General features: G+C 37.9%; 1 protein-coding gene across 1 annotated transcript in view; it reads left to right on the top strand.

Annotated features, from left to right (window-relative positions):
* Nucleotides 1-25,194, top strand: part of LOC109834271 (GTP-binding protein At2g22870) — a 25,886-nt gene continuing 692 nt past the window's right edge. Inside the window, exons 1-3 of the mRNA XM_020402252.1 lie at nucleotides 1-552; nucleotides 641-710; nucleotides 24,931-25,093. Coding sequence (XP_020257841.1) covers nucleotides 96-552; nucleotides 641-710; nucleotides 24,931-25,093 — 690 coding nt within the window. The 5' untranslated portion in view covers nucleotides 1-95. The remainder of the gene's footprint in view (nucleotides 553-640; nucleotides 711-24,930; nucleotides 25,094-25,194) is intronic.

Below are 25,194 nucleotides of genomic sequence, written 5' to 3'. Positions count from 1 at the left end.
GCTAAGCTATTTGGTTTCAGCGAAACTAGCACTGGTACTTTAGCCCCAAACTGGTTCCCTCTACTTCACTTCTCTGTTCTCCCACTTCCGCCAATATGTTGCTCCGCAGTCGCTTCTTAAGCTACCCACTTCCCTTCTCCTTCCCCCATCATCTCCCTCCTCGTTCGCTATCCATCTTCTATGAATCTAAACCCAATCCTCAAACTTTATCTTACTCCTCTTCCTCCTCCTCATCATCGTCGTCGTCATCTCCCATCCAATCACGGGAGCCCACTTCTTCAGACGCCGCCCTCTTCGTCCCGCCGGGGGTCGCACGTGCCGATGTCACCGCCGACATGGTCCTCCCCGGCTCCAACATCGTTGTTGGCCCCTACGCCGGCGACGCCAAGATCAAGCAGGTCGAGTTCGTCAAGAGCAGCGCACGTGCTCGCGACTGCCCCAAGGACGAGCGCCCGGAGTTCGCCATTGTTGGGCGTTCCAATGTCGGCAAGTCTTCGCTTATCAATTCTCTGGTGAAAAAGAAGGAATTTGCTCTTACTTCGAAAAAACCAGGTGGGTTTTGGCGAATTGTTTGGTTTTTTTTGGCAATTTAAATTTGATTAATTGTGGGTTTTGTTTTTGGTTTGTTTTGTTTTTTAAGGGAAGACGCAGCTTATTAATCACTTCTTGGTGAATAAAAGTTGGTACATTGTGGATTTGCCGGGATATGGGTAAGAATTTCACCTGCAGACCAAATGTTTGTTTATTTGCTTGACGCAACTAAGCTGCTGCATTTTGTATATTATTGAGTTAATTGGGAACCATGTAACATTTTTTTCTCCTTTTTGATTCCTTCTAAGGCGGTTCTTGTGGAATTCACTCGAAACAAAATTGATACAATGTGTTTAACTCAATGCTTTTGAAATACTGAGTTCAAATGAATAAAGAGTCTACTTGTTTAGGTTGTATATCTTTGCTGTGTGAATATAGAAATAGAACAATTATAGTATCTATAGAGTGAGGAAAACAATTTCTTTGTCAACATTCTCATTGTTTCATGAAAGTTGATGCAAAATTCAGTAGAGCTGTGAGGGAGGGCGCTTAGGGAGGGACATGAACCCCCTCCATCGTTCTGCTGGTAATAGCTCCTATCACTGTCCCCCTTCCAGCTAACCCGTTGGGCTAACATCCTCAACCTCACTATTTCCGGCAGAGCTCTTTATGTGTCTCCCCAACTCTCGGATGCAGATTTCAAAGCTATGGAGATGCTGTGGACGAGTTATGTAAGTGGCAGAAAAGGGTAGGTTGGAGGAGAGAAGTAGTAAAGGATCTCCCTCCCTCCTTGAGACATCTTCTCAACTTGGAAGGGGAACATGTTTGAAGAAAACGATGAGAGCAATGAAGAGAGGAGACATCCAAGATCCAATTACAGCTCCTGGAAAGAAGTTGTGGAAGTTGGTGTAGTAAGGAGGTTCTCTTCTCGGCGTTCTAGGAGATCCCACCATGCTTCTCCTTATGAGGGATCTGGAAGAGGTGATAGAGAGCTATATGTATCTACTTGAACAAAACTCCACTTTTAATGCTACCTCACCTCGGAAACAAGCTTGAGATAGCCCGAGTAGATCTCAGGAGCTCTTCTTCTTTGGTCCAACATACAGGTTCCTCCTTTAAGTCCTCTCATAAGCTGGTTGATTAGGAGCACTAACTTTGGAAAGTGGGGGCTAGGGTATTTTTTCAGAAATCGAGGGGTAGGGTAGGCAACATCAACTACCTCTAAGATAGGAGAGGAGGAATGGACTCAAGTCAAATATAGATTGACCCTTAAGAAGGAGAAATCATCTCTTATAGATAGTCAGCCTCTTAAGCAAGCTATGCTTTCTAAGAAGTTCAAACCAATTCAAAGTCTCTAAGTGGTATGATTGTGGGTTCTTGCTCATCTTAGATAATCTCGTCCCCAAGGTTTAACTTGTTACTATTGTAGACAGGTTAGCCATATTAATTCGGATTGCCCTTACACAGCTAAGTCAATAAAAGTCACAAACAAGTTGGTGGAGATGCTCACTTAGTGGGTAAATCAGCTCTAGAGAGATTCAACAATGGTGATGCAAAGTCGATGATGGAAAAGAAGGAGAAACAATCCAGTGATTATGAAGCTGGGGTAAGAGAGCGGTTGGCTAAATTTTGAATGACTCCTTTGATTGAGAGTTTGCAACTCAAATGGAAAAAGTAATTTGTCACAATCAAAGTGGTTTTCAGGTATGCTACTACAACAAAAATTATTGAAGCATTGCAGCATGCATGTAAAGAGGCCAATGAGTAGAACTGGCATTTCATGGATAACAGAAATGGTTTCCTCATAGTATGTCCTTCAGAGCGCCTCATGGATGGATTCTCAAATTCAGCATTAAAGAGTTCAAAGATGGGGCTTTCAAGTTACGACCGACTTAATGGTCTGGAGAGGAGGGATTGGTTGCTATAAGACTGCTAGTTGTAGTGTGGATTCATGTGTTTGGTTTGCCAATTCATTGTTGGGAGCATTTGGGGTCTGAAGATCTAGTTAAATAGCTTGGCTCACTTCTTAAATGTCGATCGACTTAGTGGTGAGAGGAAATGAGCTAAATCCACTTGAATCAAAATTGGGCGTAAATCTCTAAATGACATCTCGGCCTTCATTCTAGTGGTAGTAGATAGATGTTTTTTTACCCCTTGTTTGTCTTAGTGGACATGGGTAAAGAAATTGAAGATTTTTCATCACGAACCTCGAGAGGCAGAATTTTATCTAATAGTAACAACTTGTTTTCGAGACTATTTTCGGACTTGGAATGTTTTGGTGAAGAAAAAGACAACAGATTTATGTTTGGCCAATGAATCGAGGCTGGACCAAGTTTAGACCGGTTTGTGAATAATAATAAAGTGGTTTTTAAGAGTATTCTGAGTGGATTTAGTTTGCATCCCTTTGAGGAGAATTTTATGGCCCTCAGGGATCATATCTCTGCACAGAATAGTTGATAATTTTGCTTTTCCCACAATTGAGGGTAGTCTTCACAGAATCAGGTTGATATAACAACTATCAACAGATGTCAAGAGGTCAAAAGTTTAGGCTTCAAAGATGTCGTGATGGATTATTTTCTAAATAATAAAGATTCAACATCAATTTCTTTTGACGAAGTCAAACAACATATAGAGGTAAAGTGAATGTTTTAGAAAGCAAACACTTGGCCAGTCTAGGCCTAGACCGTACCTAGCTGCTTGCCTAGGACTTGAGGGGTGCCTACGTTAGTATAAGATGCTTACGTTGACCGCACCACTTAGGTTTTGGACATGATTGCCTTAGTTGCAGCCTCCATGTCCTCCAACCTTCTCCAAACTCCTCTAGCGTCCTCTACTAACTATGAATAGTTCTTCCATCTCCTCACCTTTTAGAAAACCTCATCTATTACCACTTAAACAAAAATATGAAAACAACTTAGGCCTTGCCTAGGTTCTAGGCATGCGGTTTAGCGCCGTGATAGGAAAAATCTGCAAGTACACAGACTCGTTGTAGCTATCAAGGTCGATCCCACAGGGACTATGGGTTAATTACCAAATTTCACGTTATTTGACTAGCTAAACTAATGAGTAAATTAGAAGAGATGAAAATTAAAAGAAATAAAATAAGTAGCTAATCAGGGGGAATTCAATATAATGAAGGGTCAGGATTGGGTTTTCACCACAACTTCGATGCTTAATGATGAATTATTTTAGTTCTCGGTGTTGGCTTAAACTAGAAAGGGTGAATTAGCCTAAATTAATCTAAAGCCTCTTTCAAGGTCTAAAGATCGTGCCTAATTAATCTTAATTAACCTACTTTCGTGGAATCAAGATTAAATTAAACCTATTAAGCTTTATGCTAATCCAAATCAAATCCTCAAGGAATCTAGCCTATTTTCGTGGTTCGAGTTCTCTGCTTAATTTCTAGAGGTTCAGTATTAATTTTTACCTTTCAGTCCTTCAATTAATTACCTATGATTGCTAATACGGTGATCAAGCGAATCAACAAAATAAAAAAAATAAGAAATTAAGTTTAAAGATTTAAACTTTCACCAAGAACCTATATTAATTCACCATCAATCATCAAAAAATTGGGTTCTTTCCCAATCCTAGACAAAGAATCTACTCACACATGATTGGGATAAGAGAATACATCAAATAATTATGCAAATCAATCATAAGAAGATATAAATTAAAGAGAGGAAAGAATTAACCCGTCTTTCAATTGAAATCTTTAAAATATATACTTACAATCCAATCTTGTACATGAAATTAGTGTCTTCCTTTAATACTTAAACTCTAAAATAGTTGCTAATTAACGGTTAAGAGAACATAACAAAAGATATCTAAACCCTAAGACAAAATATCTATTTATATGTCCCCAAAAAATCTGGAAGAAGATAAGGCCCGCGCCACGGGTGTGCTGCGCACCACACCAGGGTGTGATAGAATCTGTCTTGCTCATTTTGTGCTTGTTTGTACAGTCTTCGGTATTTTGGCTATAACTTTTCCGTCCGACCTTAGAATGAGGTGATTCAAGTTGCATTGGAAAGCTGTCGAAGAGATTTATAACTTTTGTCTTTTTAGTTTTTCTGGATTCAAATTGCATCATGGTCCAAATTCCAGTTCTTCATGCTATGCATCCATTTTCTTCTCGAACCATGCATCCTAAGTCCGGTTGTTGCTTCAAACTCTTGTTTAACTTCCAACGATCATCGAATCTTTAATCTTGAGTCAATACCTGCATATAAGAACAAAAATCACAACAGTATCCTCGATCTAAATACGAAATATACATCAAACACCCATAAATCATACTTGAAACACACTAAGATAATGCATATTTTACGTGTTTATCAACTCCCCAAGCTAAGACTTTTGCTTGTCAAGCAAATAAACAATAAAAATTAAGAGGAGTGGAAGCCAAATAGAGTAGAGATCACCCCCTCATCAATTCTTTAACCAATATCAAACATATCATAAGACAAATACATTTCATCAGGACTTAACAAAGTAATTTTTAAAACTCTCAACAAAATCACATTTCAAACTTTACTTACTATCACAAGCGTCACAAGTCAAGGATAGCCATCCTATCCAATTTTCAAGTCAAAGTAGGAAAAAGAAATTCATGTAGCTAGCTTCAATCCAGAAGTAGTAAAATTGAGACTTTCAGATAGTTAAATTGGTAGACCTCACGTTAGGGTATGTAGACTCTCAATCTCTCATGTGTTTAAGGGTAGGATTATGTCGCTCAAAATTCTTCCGAATGGATGCATTCAATCCATAGGCTTGCATCTCATCTCAATTCTCCACCACTTTGAAAACTAAAGCATGCAACAAAATCATGAGGTCTTTTATTTGGTTGTAATGAGGTTAGGGTCAAAAGGTAGGATAGATATTTGGATTGTAATTGAAAGCCTATCATTAGTGGAGCGATAATTGAAAAAGATTAGATCTCAAACATCCACACAAACTCCATCATCTATCAAAGAACTTCTTCCAACTACTTCTTTTAGTATGTTATTTTAACACCAATAATTACATGCACTATAAAGAGGACACTTTATTCATCTCTCTTTTTTTTAAGAAAGAATTATTAAAAGGAAGCAAACACCTACTTTCACACCCTTTAGCTTACACCTCATTACTCACATAACCCATTATATCATAAATTGTGCTCCACTAGCTTAGGCAATGGGTAAGGAATACAATCGGGTTTTGAAGGTTACATATGTCGGTTAAATTAACAAAAATTAAGCTCATAGGCTCAAAGGGACTAATCAAAGGGAACAATAGTGCATGGTAGGCTTTTTGGCTAAAGTGGACTATAAACAAAAATGTGCCTTAATCACCTTTTAGGCATACAAAAGTTATATGTGGCCTTAAAGAGATTCAATGCAAGTTCTAGTATCCTACACCATTGGAGAATATCACAAGAAAAGAAAATAATAATTGGATATGTAATGCATCCAATATCAGGCTCAAGATCTCACCGGTTTTATTTGTCTACCAAATTTAATTTCCCTCTTGTCTCAATAGAGTAACGGTTTTATTTGTCTACCAAATTTAATTTCCCTCTTGTCTCAATAGAGTAATAGTTATGATGCTAGCCACATAAATGCTAAATCCTATAAGACAAGACTCTTGTCTCAATAGAGTAATAGTTATGATGCTAGCCACATAAATGCTAAATCCTATAAGACAAGAGAACGTTCAAGTCTGGTTCTCCTATATTGTTAACTTGTAATCAAAAATCTTTGAGAATCAGTTGAAAGGTGGTTTAAAAAGTTGTCTAGTCCCGACTAATAACTAATAAACATCTATCTAGTTCAATGATTTATAAAGATTAAGGATTCATGTCATCATCAGGAGATCATTTTCCTATTTTTTAGGTTTTTTTAGAGAGAAAACAAAGCAAAGAAAAATAAAAATAAAAGCAAAGAAAAATGAAAATAAAACAAAAACAGACAATCAAGGTCAGTCTATCAATACATAAACAACCCACACCCCTAAGCTTAAGATCTACATTGTCCCTAATGTAGTATGATGTAAATGAGTGCAAGGTTGCAGGGGACATACCAACTCACTGGTCAGAAGGAGGTGGAGCGGAGGCATCCTGGCGGAGCTGTCACTCATGAATAGATTGCATCATGCGGTGCATAGAGTTCAGGAGTTGTCCTTGACGTTGTTGCTCTTGCTCGCTGACACCTACACAGTTAGTAAGGGAAGCAAGGGAAATATGGATAGCTATAACTTCGCTGAGTGGTGGGAAGAGCTAGCTCCCCTATCAGACTGAGACTAAATAAGGATCGGGGGTACTGTGTCAGCATCCTCAGCTGGCACAACCTCGTGACCTTCATAATTCACAAAATCCGTTGTGAGGTAGCACCAATTGGCGTGAACATGCATGGTTGTACGATCAGGATTAGGGAGTAGGAAAAGATAATTGTCCTGAAAATATAACAATAACCTATCGCCCTTATGGCTAATCAATTTCATATGAAGACAAGCATCGAGGTTAATGGACGCACTAGGGCTTAAAGGATGAAGTCCCTCTACGAGCTCTCCTAAACCCATTCCGTAAGCTAAAGTGGTAATCAAGCCACTAAACACAATTTTTCCACTCATTGCTCTCGCTGCATGACACATATGATGAATCATAAAAGCTCATGTGTCAACATTGTGTCCCTCAACCATGACACATAAGAGGTAGAGTTTCTCTCTGACACATGACCTCATCGCTCTTACCTTGACCGAAAATGATGAAAGCCATGAACCTCTGTAAATATCTAAAGCATGGGTTATAAACAGCCGAGGCCCTTGACATCGAGGGATCGTAGGTTCTTTGAGTGGTAGAGCGTGCGATGGAAGTACAAAAGGGGGTCAACTTAAAATTTTTAGGGACAATCCTAGCCCCACTCTCTGGAAAACCAAATATCTCATATAATGTGCTAATGTAAGTGTGTGAGAATGGTTAAATAGTTTGAAAGTGATTTTTCCTTCTTTTACTCCCTCACCATTAAATAAAACAGCATCAAGAGAACTCAAAAACTCAAGAGTAATATGCTCGTACGTGGGGTGTTTAGCCTCTACAAAATTTATCCAACCAACCTGTCTTAGGAGGTATGAAACATCATCCCACAGCCCTAACTCACACAAACAATTATCATCCAAGTAGCAGGTACTTAGAATTCCCCGCTTAACCAGTGTATTATACCTAGTTTGTTGCTGTTCATCGACAAATTCTATGCCATGAGGATTTTGGGGAGAGGGAGGGTTACCTTTTTGTTGTTGCGATTTAGAAGTTGAGGCTCATTGACTAGTCCGTCCACGTTTAGGTCCCATGTGACAGCAGGTCGAATGACGGTTGAAAGCAGCGACTGGCTATCGTGCGACGCGAGATGGTGTAGGTATTCAGCGATGAAATCGAAACAATGGTGTTGTTGGCCGACGATTGGTTGCGGGGTGGGGCGGTGGTCGTTCCGGTGATGGGAAGTGGAGGAAACGACAGCGGTTATGGAGCAGTGGAGATGGATGAGGGCGGTGAGGAGATGATCTAGTGTATGGATGTGAAGGAGGAGAGGGGCGAACGGCGCTGGTTGAGGGCGGTGCGGTGGAGATGGGTCGGGTGTTGATGGCCGACGATGGTGGTGAAGGGTGGGGCGGTCGAAGAGGGAGATGAGGACGATGATGGATTTGTTAGAAGAGGGTTGCGTGGGGAGAACGAGGCGGCGGTCCGGTGCTGGTGATGAAGGATGGAAGAGGGGTTTCGAGTGGGGTGAGGCGTGCGGTGGTGGTGATGGAGGGAGGGCGGTGGTTTGGTGATGATGGGGAGGCGGTGGTCTGGTCGGAAGGGAAGAGGGGTGGCTGCGGTGATGAAGGATGGGGGTGATTTTCGTCAGGCGGCGTGGTTTTGATGGGTTGTCAAAGAGAAACAGAAAGAAAAAAAAGAATAATGGATTTGGTTTAAGAGGGAGGGATTTTTGTTTCTCTTTTTGTTTTGTTTTTTTTAGCAAGCCACGGGGTGTAGCTGACGGTGTAGTGGTAGGCGAACCAGGGGGTGTGGCGGACAACCACCCTAGGAGTGGTAAGAGTTACCCTGGGTGTGGTAGAGTCTGGAATTTGGTGTCCAATTTTCTCTGCAGCGAACCATGGGTGTGGCGGACACCACCCCTGGGTGTAGTAGAGTCTGCCATCCCTTTTTAACTCCTTTCTCTATAGTTTTTTTATCGATGCCATGTCTTCCTTTCTTCGTAACTGCATGATCGAAAGTATTATAAGTTAAATTTGTGTCGATCCAATTGCCTAAAAAATAAAAATAAAATAGAATAAAATAAAATAAGATAAAATAAAAGAACGAGAATGGATGAAAACTTGGGTTGCCTCCTAAGAAGCGCTCGTCATGAGCTCGATCCCTTTTTCGCTCAATTCTCCAATGAAGGGGGATCGGAAAGGGTGTAAATGACCACTTTCTCGTTTTGTTCACCTGTAATGTAGTGCTTCAATCGTTGTCCATTCACCTTGAAAGATCTCGTTGTTTCGCTCCAAACTTCAACAACTCCACTAGGAAAGACCTTACGGACTTCAAAAGGTCCAGACCACCTAGACTTGAGCTTGTCCAGAAAAAGGTTCAAACGAGAGTTGAAAAGTAGCTTCATATCTCATTGATTAAACTCTCTTCGAAGGATATTCTTATTGTGCCATCGTTTAGTCTTTTCTTTATAAATATGAGCATTCTCATAGGAATCTAATCGTAACTCATCTAGCTCATGAAGTTGAACCTTTCTTTTCTCACCTGCGGTCTTCATATCAAAATTGAGCAGTTTGATAGCCCAATACGCCTTGTGCTCTAACTCAACTGGGAGATGACACGATTTGTCATATACCATCTTGAACGGTGTCATGCCTATGAGTGTTTTGTAGGCAGTTCGATAGGCCAATAAGGGATCCGGGAGTTTCATAGACCAACTCTTTCTTAAAGGATTAACTGTTTTCTCCAAAATACTCTTAATTTCACGATTCAAAACCTCCACTTGACCACTAGTTTGAGGATAGTATGGCGTGGCAACCTTATGAGTGACCCTATATTGTCTTAAGAGAGCTTCAAATTTTCTTTCTATGAAGTGTGAACCGTCATCAATGATTATCGTCCGTGGCACCTGAACCTTGGAAAAATAACGTTCTTGAATAGTTTTACAACCACTTTAGCATCGTTGGTGGGGGATGCTATCGCTTCTACCCATTTGGAGACGTAGTCCACCGCCACTAAGATGAACTTGTTATTTCACGATGGCGGAAACGGTCCCATGAAATCTATGCCCCACACATCAAATACCTTAATTTCTAAGATGGAGTGTAAAGACATCTCATGTCGTTTTGAAATGTTCCCTGTCTGCTGACAGCTATCACAAGACGTCACTAACAGATTTGCATCTCGGAAAAGACTCGGCCAATAGAAACCTGATTGTAGAACTTTTACAGCTGTCTTTGAAGTGCTTGCATGCCCCTCGTAAGAAGATAATGGCAATGATGGAGAATACTTGTAACCTCATCTTCAGGAACACATCTTCTAAACATCCCATCAACACACCGTTTGTACAAAAACGGTTCATCCGAAAAATAATACTTCAAGTCAGCAAAGAACTTATTTTTCTGTTGATAGCTCAGATCCGGAGGCAAAACTCCACACTAGGTAGTTGACGAAGTCCGCATACCATGGTGCATTCAATCTTTCAATGGCTAACAACTGATCATCTGGGAAGGAGTCGTCGATTGGTAGTCCATCCTCCTCCCTATCATGTGATTCTTGTCTCATCCTCGACAAATGGTCTGCCACCAAATTTTCTGTCCCTTTTTTGTCCTTTATCTCTAGACCAAACTCTTGTAAAAGTAGTATCTATCGAATCAACCTAGGCTTGGCATCTTGCTTGCTTAAAAGATATTTGATAGCGGAGTGGTCGGTATAAACGATAACTTTGGACCCCACTAAGTAAGATCTGAACTTGTCAAAAGTGAAGACAATTGCTAATAGCTCCTTTTCAGTAGTAGCATAATTAACTTGGGCTTTATCAAGAGTGCGACTAGCATAATAAATTGCATGAACTATCTTGTTCTTTTGGCCCAACACAGCACCAACCGCATAATCACTTGCATCAGTCATGACTTCAAATCGGAGATTCCAGTCCGACGGTTGCATAATAGGAGCTGTTATCAATGCTTCCTTCAACCTACGAAAAGCATCAAGACATTCATCAGTGAAATCAAGAGGAGCATATTTAAGAAGAAGGTTAGTTAAAGGTTTTGTAATTTTTGAAAAGTCTTTGATGAAACGCCGATAGAAACCGACATGTCCCAAAAAACTTCTTACTCCCCTAACCGATGTTGGTAGAGGTAATTTTTCAATGATTTCCACTTTTGCTCGATCAACCTCAATTCCGCGCTCGGACACCTTGTGTCCTAGAACTATTCCATCCCTTACCATAAAGTGGTATTTCTCCTAGTTTAGGACTAAATTAACTTCTTCGCAACGCTGTAAAACTCGAGACAAATTAGTTAAACAACCATCAAAAGTAGTCTCATACACGGAGAAGTCATTCATAAACACGTTCATAATATCTTCTATAAAATCAGAGAAAATAGCCATTATACATCGTTGAAAAGTGGCAGGGGCATTATAAAGACCGAAAGGCATGCGTCTATAAGCAAAGGTCCCATATGGACAGGTAAAAGTGGTCTTTTCCTGATCACTAGGATGAATAGGGATTTGGAAAAATCCCGAATAGCCATCTAAATAACAAAAATATGAATGTTTGGCCAACCTTTCCAACATCAGGTCTATAAAAAGAAGTGAAAAATGATCTTTTCGGGTTGTCTTGTTCAATTTTCTATAATCAATACACATCCTCCTACCTGTAACCGTCCTAGTAGGGATAAGTTCGTTATTTGCATTCTTCACTACGGTCACACCCCTTTTTTTAGGAACCACATGGATCGGGCTAACCCATTCACTATCAGAAATATGATAGATTACCCCAGCGTCTAGTAGCTTAAGTACCTCTTTTTTAATCACTTCTTTCATGTGAGGATTTAATCTACGTTGGTGCTTCATAAATGGTTTATGATCATCTTCCAAGAGAATTCTATGCATGCAAATTGATGGGTTGATTCCTTTAATGTCGTCCATAGTGTATCCTATGACCTTGCGATGCATCCTAAGTGTTCTAAGCAACTTATCAATTTTATTTTTATTCAGACATGCATTCACAATTACAGGATAAGTAGAGTTAGGACCAAGAAATTCATACCTTAAAGAGGAAGGGAGGGGTTTTAATTCTACCTTTGGTGATTTATCCTCTTCACAAGTAGAACTTTTTGGCTCTAGCATCAATCTTTCGAGGTTTGCATATCGAAGTGGAGCAGTTAATGTTGATTCTAAGGATTGAGCATACGCGGTTACCTCGGGGTCTTTATCATTTATTAAACCATCGCTTACCAAACATTTCAAGTGGATCAGCTGAGTAATAGTTTGCAAGTTGCTCATGTGTACACTTGTCAATCACGTCGATCCTGTAGCAAACTTTATCATTTAGAGGGAGTTTCATAACATTGCTTAAATCAAAATCTATCGTTTCCCCTCTAATATTTAGGGAGAGTCTGTCATTTTTAACATCGATTATAGCACATGCAGTAGCAAGAAGGGTCTTCCTAATATAATTAGAATGCTAGAATCTTCTTCTATTTTTAAAATAACGAAATCAACAGGGATAAAGAACTTACCGACCTGGATAAGTACATCTTCAAGTATACCTATCGGATATTTTACCGATCGATCCGCTAGTTGGAGTGATATCGTGGTTGGCTTCAAATCACCTATACCAAGCTTCTTACAGATAGACATTGGCATCAAACTTATGCTTGCACCTAAATCACACAAAGCACGGTTAATAGAGACATTACTAATAACAAAAGGAATAGAAAATGAACCTGGATCCTTAAGTTTAGGAGGTAACTTATTTTGGATGATAGCATTACACTCCTCAGCAAAGTTTTAAATATCGGTTATCGGGGATTTATCGGACGACCAAAATCCTTATCGGATAACGAAAATCGGGGATATATCGGGGATAAGTAGTATTTATCGGAGTGATATACTGGATGATATGTATATATAATAAAATCGGGGATATATCGGGGATAAGTAGTATTTATCGGAGTGATATACTGGATGATATGTATATATAATATAACAATTAAAAATATAATCTAATCATGTATTTATCGGAGTGATATACTGGATGATATGTATATATAATATAACAATTAAAAATATAATCTAATCATGCTTAATGGAATATAAACATACCAAAATATAAATCATCATGTTTAGAATCACTAACCAATTGTAGAAAGCGAAACTTGTATCATAGCCTTGAAAAAATATAATGTTTGTCAAAATGGGCCGATAATCCTGATAAAAAAGTCCTACTTATCGGCTGATAACGCCGATAAATCGTCGATAAACCTACAAAAACGATAACTGATTAAAAATCCAATTTATCCTAGCGGAGAGCTCCCAAATCCGATAACATGGCCAATAATGTTGATTATCGGCCGATATTTAAAACAGTGCTCCTCAGTAAGGGTCACAGTCTCGTATTCTTCCAACTTCCTTTTATTAGATAGGACATCTTTCGAGAACTTAGCATAAGAAGGTATTTGGGAAATAACCTTAGTGAACGGGATATTGATGTGCAACTTTTTCAGAATCTCTAAAAAATTTTCGAACTGCTTTTCTAACTTAGCCTTAGCTAACCTTTAGGGAAAGGATAGAGGAGGCTTATAAGGAGCGAGAGATGCATATTTCTCAACTTTTTCTTCTTCCTGCGTTTGGGTCTCAATATTCACATCTATCACCTATTTACTTTTTTCTTCATGACGACCATCTATCCCATCATTTTCCTTCATCTTAGGTCCCTCATATTGTTTTCCACTCCTAAGGGTTATAGCATTCACATGACTCCTGAGATTCGTCTCGGGTTGTCTAGGTAGCATGCCCGAAGGCCTAGAGGAAGAACTAGCATTTTGTGCTAACTGGGTGATTTGTGTCTCCAACATCTTGTATTGTGTTGCTAAGGAATCTATCTTAGAGGTCAATTATTTAACTACATCATTCGTGATTTGTTGTTGCTTAAACTCTTCATTCAATCTCGATTGAGTCATCACAAACTTTTCCATTATATTTTCAAATTAGACCTTTGAGAAGGGAGGTTGGATTGAGGAGCACGAAAACCAGGAGGAGCAAAATTAGATGCGGGCATGGGATTTCCAGGTGAGTTTCTATAAAAAAAAATTAGGATGATTCATCCACTCCGGATTATAAGTGTTGGAGAAAGGATCTCCCTTCTGATTAAAGTTATTAACATAGTTAACATGTTCATTACCAGAAGTATTAAGGGATGGGGGGTTTCCTAATTGACATTCAAGTGTAGAATGATCCACATAACCACATATCTCGCATGCAATTGAAGTAGACGTCACAGAATTAATACTAAGTTTTTAACTTTTTTAAATAAAGCATCAATTTTAGAGGATATATGATCAAAAGCATCGATTTCATACTTTTCTCCTTTTGATGTCTGAGCCCGCTCGTTCGCCCATTGATAGTGATTTTGAGCCATGTCTTCAATGAGAGTGTATGTCTCATCTATTGTTTTGTTCATCAAAGCTCCTCCTGTAGCAGCATCAACAGTCATCCGAGTGTTGTAAGTGAGCCCGTTGTAGAAGGTGTGAACAATTAACCACTTCTCTAGTTCATGGTAAGGGCACATCCTCAATAATTCGTTGTAGCGTTCCCAAGCTTCATAGAGTGACCCTCATTCCTTTTGTACAAAGCTTGTAATCTGGTTCCTCATCTGTGTTGTTTCACTTGGGGGAAAATGCTTTGTAAGAAACGTCCTGGACAACTGATCCCAAGTGGTGATGGACCCAACGGGCAATGAGTGCAACCAAGCTCTGGCCTTGTCCTTTAAAGAGAACGGAGTCTGAGTCGAATAACATCATTAGTCACTCCATTAAGCTTCAAAGTGTCGCAATACTCCAAGAAAATCGACAGGTGGAGATTTGGGTCTTCAGTAGTACCTCCTCCAAACTGATTTTGCTGAACCATTGAGAGCAGTGATGGTTTTAGCTCAAAATTACTAGCTTCAACAATGGGCCTTGTAATACTCGAATGCGTGTCTTGAGCATTTGGGGCAGCAAAATTCTTAAGAAGCTGATTCTGATCACCCATCGTTACTTGTTCTGTGTTCCTTTGCTCCCTTACATACCTTCTTATCTCTGCAAGAGTCACCAATAGTTCAGGATTGTTTTCGTTGTGTACTACTATTTGATGCTCTTGCATAAAAGAAAGTGAGTAGCAAAGAAAATATAAAAAAAATCTAGTCTAACTTAATAACGTAAGCACTCAATATTAACACCATAGTCCCCGACAACGGCATCAAAAACTTGATAAGAAAAATCAGCAAGTGCACAGACTCGTTGTAGTTATCAAGGTCAATCCCACAGGGACTAGGGGATAAGTACCAAATTTCACGTTATTTGACTAGCTAAACTAATGAGTAAATTAGAAGAGATGAAAATTAAAAGAAATAAAATAAATAGCTAATCAGGTGGAACTCAATATAATGAAGGGTCAGGATTGGGTTTTCACCACAATTTCGATGCTCAATGATGAATTATTTCAGTTCTCAGTGTTAGTTTAAACTAGAAATGGTGATTAACCTAAATTAATCTAAAGCCTCTTTTAAGGTCTAAAGATCGCACCTAATTAATCTCAATTAACATACTTTTGTGGAATCAGGATTAAATTAAACTCATTAAGTTTTATACTAATCTAATCAAATCCTCAAGGAATCTAGCCTATTTTCGTGGTTCGAGTTCCCTGTTTAATTTCTAGAGGTCGGGTATTAATCTTTACCTTTCAGTCCTTCAATTAATTACTTATGATTGCTAATACGGTGATCAAGCGAATCAACAAAATTAAAACACAAGAAATTAAGTTTAAAGATTTAAACTTTTACCAAAAACTTATACTAATTCATCATCGATCACCAAAAAGTAGGGTTCTTTCCCAATCCTAGACAAAGAATCTACTCACACATGATTGAGATAAGAGAATACATTAAATAATTATGCAAATCAATCATAAGGAGAAATAAATTAAAGAGAGGAAAGAATTAACCCGTCTTTCAATTAAAATCTTCAAAATATAGACTTGCAATCCAATCTTATGCAAAAAATTAGTGTCTTTCTTCAATACTTGAACTCTAAAATAGTTGCTAATTGACGGCTAAGAGAACATAACAAAAGATATCAAAACCCTAAGTCAAAATATTTATTTATATGTCCCCAAAAAATCTAAAAAAAGATAAGGCCCACGCTACGGGTGTGGTGCGCACCACACCAGGGTGTGGTGGAATCTATCTTGCTCATTTTGTGCTTCTTTGTACAGTTTTAGGTATTTTGGCTATAACTTTTTCGTCCGACCTCAGAATGAGGTGATTCAAGTTGCATTAGAAAGCTGTCGAAGAGATTTACAACTTTCGTCTTTTGAGCTTTTTTGGATTCAAATTGCATCGTGATCGAAATTCCAGTTCTTCATGCTCGTGTATCCATTTTCTTCTCGAACCATGCATCCTAAGTCCGGTCGTTGCTTCAAACTCTTGTTTAACTTTCAACGATCATCGAATCTTTTAATCTTGAACCAATACCTGCATATAAGAATAGAAACCACAACAGTATCCTCGATCTAAATACGAAATATGCATCAAACACCCATAAATCTTACTTGAAACATACTAAGATAATACATATTTTACGTGTTTATCACGACGTGGGCGCTTAGCACTTTCTGTAGCCTTAGGTTAATTTTAAATGAAAAGCTACTATCGGTTCAAACACTTTCTTTAGGGTCTGTTTGTTTGCTCAAAAAAAATGGATATGTGTTGCCACCTCACCTTTCAAGAAAACCCCCATTTCAAATGTTTGTTTCGTCTTTAATTTTCAAGAAATGAAGTGTCACATATGTTGCCACCTTAATTTTTTAAGAAATGTGTTTTCACACCAAATTAGGCTGAAAACACTTGGAAATGTCCCATCTGAGAATTATTAATTAGTAAAAACACTGTTTGAATAGTTTAGAAGAATAAAACGAAATATTTAAATGCTACATTTCTCATTTCCTTTTTCTTGTTCTCAAACAAACACAAGAAATAGAAATCAAAGCACTGTTACTATGGAGGCTTTTTTTGTATGTTTGTGTGACTTGGCAGTGAAAATGAACCTTTTCTTTGCGAAACAAAAAAAAAAAAAATGAAAACTAGGAAATGTCTTGAATTGTTTTGAATTCATTTCAAGAGCTCCATTTCCCTTTCCGATTTTTTTTGGAAATAGCCAAACAGGCCCTTAATTAAAATGTCCATCTTAGTTAGCAAAATAAATATTATAGAAATATCATGATGATTCAGGGGACTAGCGATTTCTTTAAACACAAAAATTGTATTAATATGTATGGAAATCAACTATAAGATAAAGAAAACAATCTTTCTTTCCAAGGACACATGTATATACTTTCAAATCATACCATTGTGAGTTTGTATACTTTCTTGTAATTTGATTAAAATCTTGATTTTCTTTAAAATGGAAAAACTGTTTTTTTATTTTCTCAAAATGGCTGGAGCACCTAGTGTACCTAAAATAAACATAATTTAAAATTGTAAAATCTTGCAACAATATCATAAGAGACAAAATAGTCCATCCATTGAGCAAAAATAGAAAAAAGAAAAACAAAGAAACACCGAAGCATTAACAACACTAAAACGAAAACAACCATCTTTGTTCAATCAAGCTAATACTTTTGTTCTTCCTATGATAGAGGTTAGTCTTTCACAAAATCAGGTTGACCTAACAACTTTCAACCTATGTCTAAAAGGTCAGAAGCTCGAATTACAAAAATGTCTTGGCTTAAGATTTTCTAAACAACAAGGATTCAGCATCAACTTCTTTTGACAAAGTCAAACAACATATGATGTCAACCCATGATCTTCTTATTTGTTGCAAGGTGAGGATTTGAGGCGTATGGACTACCTCACACAAGTAAGGTAATGTCGATAGCGATTGTAGAAAGGGGATGTAATTTTGGTGGGACCAGCAACAAAGGAGTTGGTGATCCGATTTATGGGCAATGTGGATCACTGGGATTGTCTTGATGCAAGCATACGTGATTTTGGGTTAGCTTCGCATAGAGAGAACTTTGAGAACTAGGAGGGCACCAGGGGATGTATTTTGGGTGGACCCCATAAGCTGGGGTCGACATAACAAGGAAGAAAGGCAGCACCGGTTTGCTATTGGAGGCTAACTTGACCTCTAATGATTTGAGCTTTATGTTCCACGAATCTAGGTAACAGTTTTATCATGGACGCATGAGTTTATAATGCAAGATTTGATGTTCCAAGGATTTTTGTCTATTTATCGATTAGAGTTTAATAAGAGAATATGCTAAAGAATTAACAGTAAGGTTTCCATTCAGCGCACAAAAGCAAAAAAGTATTAAAGCTTAAGCCTAAGAGTAAGTAATGAGATGTTGTCAAATTTGGAAGGAGTTGTTAGATCCTAGAGGGGGGGGGGGGGAATAGGGTTATTGCTAATCTTATTAGATATTAATACTGATTAAAACTTATTAACAAATATATCCTAACAATATAGATATTCAAATTGATATATGCACGGATATATGAACAAGAGTAAAAAACACTTGATAGTGCGCAAAGGATAAACACAAACACAAGATATGATCACGGAATTCGGACCTTCCATCCTACGTCTCCGCTCCCCACTCCCGGGGAGAAATCTACTATCACAAATAGCTTTTCTACGCTCACCCGAATAACGTTTACACCTCACAATACAATTTTCTAGTTCACCGAAAATTTTACAACTACATACTTGCAATCACACTCTACACCCTCTAAGTGTTGGCCTAGCCCGTGTCACATTCCTCAAGTGTTCGAAATTATCACTTCTCACTAGGTTTTACTACCGACCCCACTCCTCTTGAAATCAACCCCGTCTCTCACCAACCACTTTTCTCGGTGTCCAAATGTAATACAAAGTGCAACTCACAATTAGGCTCACAAATATAAATCTGTTTTCTACAATAGATGAGAATACAATTAAGCTCCCTCTCAATGTCACAAACCCACAACCCCAAATTATACTATGAATGCAAATACAATAAGCTCAATAGGTTGTGTGTGAACAAAGAGTATCAATGAAATAATTAAACTCAATATTGAAATCTAGCTTATGAAAATTAAAATCAAAACAATAAATAGTTAGAATTGAGTTTAAGAGAAACTTCTCTATAGATCAAGAGAGGAAGAAGAGTTGGATGCTCAAACACCAATGGATCTTTCTCAAGCTCTTGTGAAATTGTTTTCATAAAATAAACTCTCAAATGCTTAAAAGCTTCTTTAAAAAAACTTAAACCAAACTTAAACCCTTGTTAAAACTCTCTTAAACTTGTTTAAAACATTCTTGGATGTTTTCAGAAGTTTGAGGGTAAGGGGTATATATAGGATGAAGAAACAACCCCCAAAAACCCAAGAAAACCAAGCAAAAAGATAAAATAACGGCTACATAGAAAACTAGAAAATCTAACCGTTATGAGGTTGTCGGTCGACTGAAAATGTACATCAGTCGACTGATGACCTCGACAGAAGAAAAACAGACAGTTTCAGAGTGCTGGAATTTTACGTATCTGGTTTTGTAAAATCAATTAAAAATAGTAAATCAAATCCAAAAATCATGAAATTTTGAGATAAGTATCTAGACATGTAGATAAACATGTTAAAGAAAGAATTTCTGAAATATCACTTCCCAATTGAGAGAAATAATTGTTTGAACACAAATATTATAGTTTCTGAAAATTGCTGAAACACCCGACTTTGTAAAATCATGAAATTATCGAAGAGCCCGGATATTGCCTCCCTGCGACGTCGGAATCCACCCATCGTCGGTGCTGCCTCTAGAATTTATAAAGTATGCTTATATTGAATTTAGGAATGCTTAGATTACATTAAGAACATAATATTATACATATGCGCACCATCCGATATGGCAATTCGATATTTAATTTATGTCTCCGATATATCCTCGGTTTTTACTATTCGATATGGATTTCAGTCATCCGATATGAACCCGACATCCGACATTTAAAACCTTGCAGATAATACGAGACATTCATGCTAGCGTGTTAGGACATTTGGGGCGTGATAAGAGGATTACTTCCATTGAAGAGAGATATTACTGGACTTAGCTGAAGAAGGGGGTAGAAAAATATATGCGGCGTTGTCCAGTTTGTCAAGTTACTAAGGGACAGTCCCAAAATACGGGATTGTATACACCCTTACTTGTTCCTAATACGTCATGACATAATATTTCGTTGGATTTTATGTTGGGATTCCTTAGAACCCAACAAGGTATGAATTCTATTTTTGTTGTGGTTGATAGATTTTTAAAGATGTCACATTTTATTTCATGTAAGAAAATAGTAGATGCTAGCAATATTGCCAACATTTTCTTCCGAGAGATAGTACGTCTTCATAAGGTGCTAAAGTCCATCGCCTCTTATCGTGGTTCTAAGTTATTATCCCACTTTTGGAGGACCTTACAGCAGCGATTCAATATTTCACTTAAATTCAGTACTGCTTATCATACTCAAACGGATGGCCAAACTGAAGTGGTGAATCGCACTCTCGGTAACCTTCTCAGATCCATCTCTAGCGCTTGTCCGAAGCAGTGGGATCTTGCTCTGGCACATGCTGAATTTGTTTATAACTGTATAGAGAATCGAACTACAGGCAGGGCTCCCTTTGTGATTGTATATGGAAGGCTTCCGGACCATTATATTGATCTAGTTCCACTGTCTAAGCTTTCAAGACAAAGTATTCCTACAGATCATATGGCCGAGAAGATATGTGCTATCCAATAGGAAGTGAAGGAGAAGATAAAGAAGTCTAATACTAAATATAAGACGCATGCTGATCGACACAGGAGAAAGAAGGTGTTTGAGGGGAGAGACACGGTGATGGTGTTTCTGCGAAAAGAGCATTTTCTAGTGGGCACCTATAACAAGCTGGCCCATGCAAAATACTGAAGAGCGTTTGAGGAGAGAGACATGGTGATGAAAACAACGTTTTCCAGTGGGCACCCACAACAAGCTGAAGAATACAAAGTATGACCCATGTAAAATACTAAAGAAGATTAGCAACAATGCTTATGTGGTTGACCTTCCTACAGATTTGACTATTTTTCCTAGTTTTAATGTTGCAGCTTTGTTTGAGTATTACCTGCCAGAAGGAACAACCATTCATGCAAATATAAGCTAAGGGTCGAGCTCTTGTCAAGTAGGGGAGATTGATGTAGAACACACTGCAGACATATTTATGGAGAATCGAGACCGACACAAGCCCAAACGCTGACCCGATCGAGGAAAATAACTTGTAACGAAGAGCGGATCATATCTCTCAAAGCGTAAGTCGGAATTGGACGAATTATATATATAAATCGCGTATTTTTTCGAGACGGAGTCAACCAAACCTACCGATGTTTAGTTTGCCGCCGTCCCTTTCGCTAAATTCCCTCTGTATTGAGAGATATTCGTGTTTTTTATTAAATTTTTTACTATTTTAGGTAATGTTTTAGGAGTCTGTTTTGATTAGGAAGCAATCCGGTTTGATTCCAAATTTACCCGATTTACTTTCCTAATCTTAGGGAGTCTTTTAGGAAAAGTTTTGTTATTTTTATTTTTGGTAAAGTTTGAGTCATAGTATGAGTCTTATTTATTTTCTATTTAAGCAAAATATTGTAAGTCCTAGAGGCATAACTTTTCATCAATAAAATTTCTCTTTCAATAATTTCTTCATGGATTCGAAGTTCTTTGTGAATTCAAAGATCGTTTTTTGGGATTCAGAGAACACCCCTTGATGGATTCCAAGGTTATCACTTCCGCGTTGCGTCACTAGTTGTGATTAAGCCGGCTGGTGTGTTCGTGGACGAAGTCTAGTTATGAGTAAAACATCCTCAATTACGTTATGATAGTTGTTAAGAGGAATAGTTTGGATTCTGATTATAGACGGGATGTACTTTTGATTAGAGCGAGGATTAGATGTAACAATGCTATTTAAGCATTGATGAGAAACTTGAACAGAAGAGGATTGGATGTTATAATTCCATCCCTATCACAATTGGTTAAGATAAATAAGAATTGATAAGAGAAAAATGGTGGATTTTAGAGAGAAACAAGGGATTTGCTGAGAAGTAGAGTGAGAAGGAAAGAGAAAGAAAAAATGATAAACAAGAAGATTTTATTAATTCATAGTATAACATTTACAAGTTCTCTCTTCAATGCTTAAAATAACACTCACATCTAATCCTCACCCTCTCTAATCAGAATCCTAACAACTACTCTAATAACCATCACAACATAGTTGAGGTTGTTTTATTCTATGAATGGCAGACAAATCAATGAATTTGGATTTGGGTCTCGATAATTCTCCATGTTTGCATTGGCGTCATCCTCTATATCAAAATATAGATTCTTTTAATTTAAGGAATAAATTCCCTCATAGCATTTCATTATTCCTTCCTCTTGACTCATTATTATCAAACCCATAATCGTGGCTTCCATTCATCTTAATATGGAAGGGAATACCATTAATACGAATAGTTCTTTTGTATTGCGCACTAAAGCGTACTTCTCATCACATTGATAAAAAAAGCCCCTACTTATGACGCTACTTCGCCTACTGTGGTGAGATGCCTCTAATGGAAGATTAAGATGACAATACAGCTACAGATGAATTCTTGGGTTAGCTTGGAATAGCTTAACTGGCTTGAAGGATATCGGTTTCGGTGTTGCACTCTGCTCAGATATGGACATTTTGCTCTCAAACAAATAACCTGATCGACAAGCAACCTTAGTTGTTTTGGACCCTTCCATCGTAACATCAAATCGAATCTCCTCTTGAAGCCTATTGATGTAACAACTCACTAAATAGTCAACCAACAAAACCATTAAGAGGAGCTTCATTAAGGAAGAGGGCAGTGTGATAGGCTTGTTGCTCGTCTGAAATTGAATAAAAGTCAAACAATTGCCTCGTCCTGTACATCCATGCATGCAAATTCTCACCGCAAAATAGGGAACTCAGGTCGGCAATTTAGTGGTACGCCGTCTGAATTTGCAGAGTAAGTTGACGAGTGATTATAGATTGGTGAAGAAGAGTGAGCTGCTTGATTTGTAGTTGGCAAAAACATTAGAAACCGATTTGCTGGAGGAAAGATGGAATGGGGCGAGAGTTAGGAGGTAGCAAACCTACATGGAGATTGGATTAAAATGGATTCAGATTTCAGGCCAAACCAAGCACTGATGTTGGGTATGTGTAATTCTTTGCTACTGACATCTTTCCCATTCGCTCCACTAAAATATTGATTCAAGATGAAATTCCTACAATCAATAACAATTATTCCACCTATTACCTACAACCTTCAACATTGTCCCTTCCATTTCACCGATGCCTTTTAGAGGCTCGAAGTCCCTAGGAACCAAATTAGACATCTCAAATTCCTCTTCCAGCATCTGCTTCAATTCTATTATTGGTGGACTAATAAGTTCGGATTTTTAAGTGACCAACATTTAGAAGAAGTCTTCCCAAAAGCTACCTATTAGAGGGAGGGAGCCCAAGTTCCCTAGAAACTCACATCAAATTTCCCAAATAGCCAATGTCGGACTAAATTAACCCTAACATGCCTTCACATTTTCACAGTCCCAACACTCAAGGTGTTCTCTTGGGTTCCTTATAAAGTTCTACTCCATGGGAGTAGAACTTTGAAATTCGAAATATTATTCATCTATTTGTCTTCTATTATGGTATTATTATTTGTTTGATATTTGATTGCAAACTTTTTTATAAAAAGTGAGAATAATTGATGCATGACAAATTATAGATCTAGATTTGAAAGCTACATAGATTTCATGAAGATTTATTAGGATTTCTATTGCTTTGATTTATTAGGATTTGATTAGTTTTTAGCTAAGGCATGATATTTTTTGTTTTAATTTTTAGTTCTTGTAACTCTATTGTTAGGATTTGATTAGTTTTTAGTTAAGGTATGATATTTTCAGTTTTAATTTTTAGATATTGTTGCTCTAGATAATAAGGCAATTTTTTTAGGTTGGTTAGGAATATTCTATTTTCTAGATGTTAAGAGATTCTTCTTAGGACTAAGGCTCTGTTTGGCAAAACTAGCTGAAAGCTGTGAGATTATAGCTGAAAGCTATTAAGCTAGCTGAAAACTGTGAAATTGTAGCTGAAAGCTGTTAGCTGTGTAGCTAGCTGATTGACTAGAACTGTTTGGCAAAAGTAGTTATACAACTAGCTTAAATTTGTTAAATGACTAAAAAAGACATGCAATATTATTGATATAAAATTAGAATTATTAGGGGTAAAAACGAAAGAAAAAAATTGGCAGCTCCTTCCCAAAGACAAACGCTACTTGAGGTAGCTTTCCAAAAGCTACTTGCAAAAGACACAATCTCCAAAATAATCTCCTCCTATTTTTGGTCACCAAACAGCTCTACTAGCTTATTGACCAAGTCAATAAGACACAAGCTCTTAGATAAGACATTTTTTTGCTTGCCAAACAGTGCCTAAAGCTTTCTAGATTTTATAACAAAATGCTCTCTTGCCTTCTTGTATTGAAGGATGATTCTATAAAAGAAAATTGCCCTTCTTTGGTGTGATGTTTTAAAGGTCCTCGTTGTGACGATGCATGTGATTCCATAGAAGCCTAGAATAGGAAGGCATGTGAGTCGTCTTCGGTTATCTTCGCCCCTATGTTCTCTCTTCCATTGATGTATCTTTGTTCCCCATCAACAATAACCATAAACGAGATATTTTCTTAAATATCTGTGACCTTTTCAAATTTCTCAAATCTTCTCCACTATACAATCCTACTAAGGGCGAACCCTCAACACAGTGAAAAGCACATGACTTAAATGTATCTTACGTCTTTATCCTCCGAGCCCATCTCCTTCCTAGTGTCATCTCACTTTGTCATCTTCGACACTACATACACTCACCTTCTTGGAAGGTACTTTGATCTACTCGTCCTCAACCTCGTCGAAGTTGGTCAAGAGATTTTGGTGGGTTGATATTTGCTTGACAAATCATGAGTTTGAAAATAGTTGCTGTTATTTTGTGTTTACTCTAGTTTTAATTTTGACTCTGCTACTCTTTTTTGAAATGCTTGAAGTAGTGTTTCCCCCTTAATTTTTTCTGTTCGATATTTTGTTGAGTGTAGCTTTGCTAATGCTTCACAATCAATGCGAACGGATTGGTCGTCCTTCACAAAAGGTTACTTTCTAAATCGAGATACGCTCGTCTCCGTCATGCTGCTTATTGATGCCAGTGTTCCACCTCAACAGATTGACCTAGATTGTGCTAATTGGCTTGGCCGCAACAATGTACTGTCTCCATTTTTCTTTAGGGTTAATTGCAGATAGACCCTTTTCGTGTCGCTACTCAACTTACTACCCCTCTAGTTTTATTGTTGCAGATAGACCCC

This window comes from Asparagus officinalis, chromosome 3 (assembly GCF_001876935.1).
Source record: "Asparagus officinalis chromosome 3, Aspof.V1, whole genome shotgun sequence".
Taxonomy (NCBI): Eukaryota; Viridiplantae; Streptophyta; class Magnoliopsida; order Asparagales; family Asparagaceae; genus Asparagus; species Asparagus officinalis.
The sequence above is the reverse complement of the archived record's forward strand: the minus strand, read 5'-3'. Positions and strand labels throughout refer to the sequence as shown.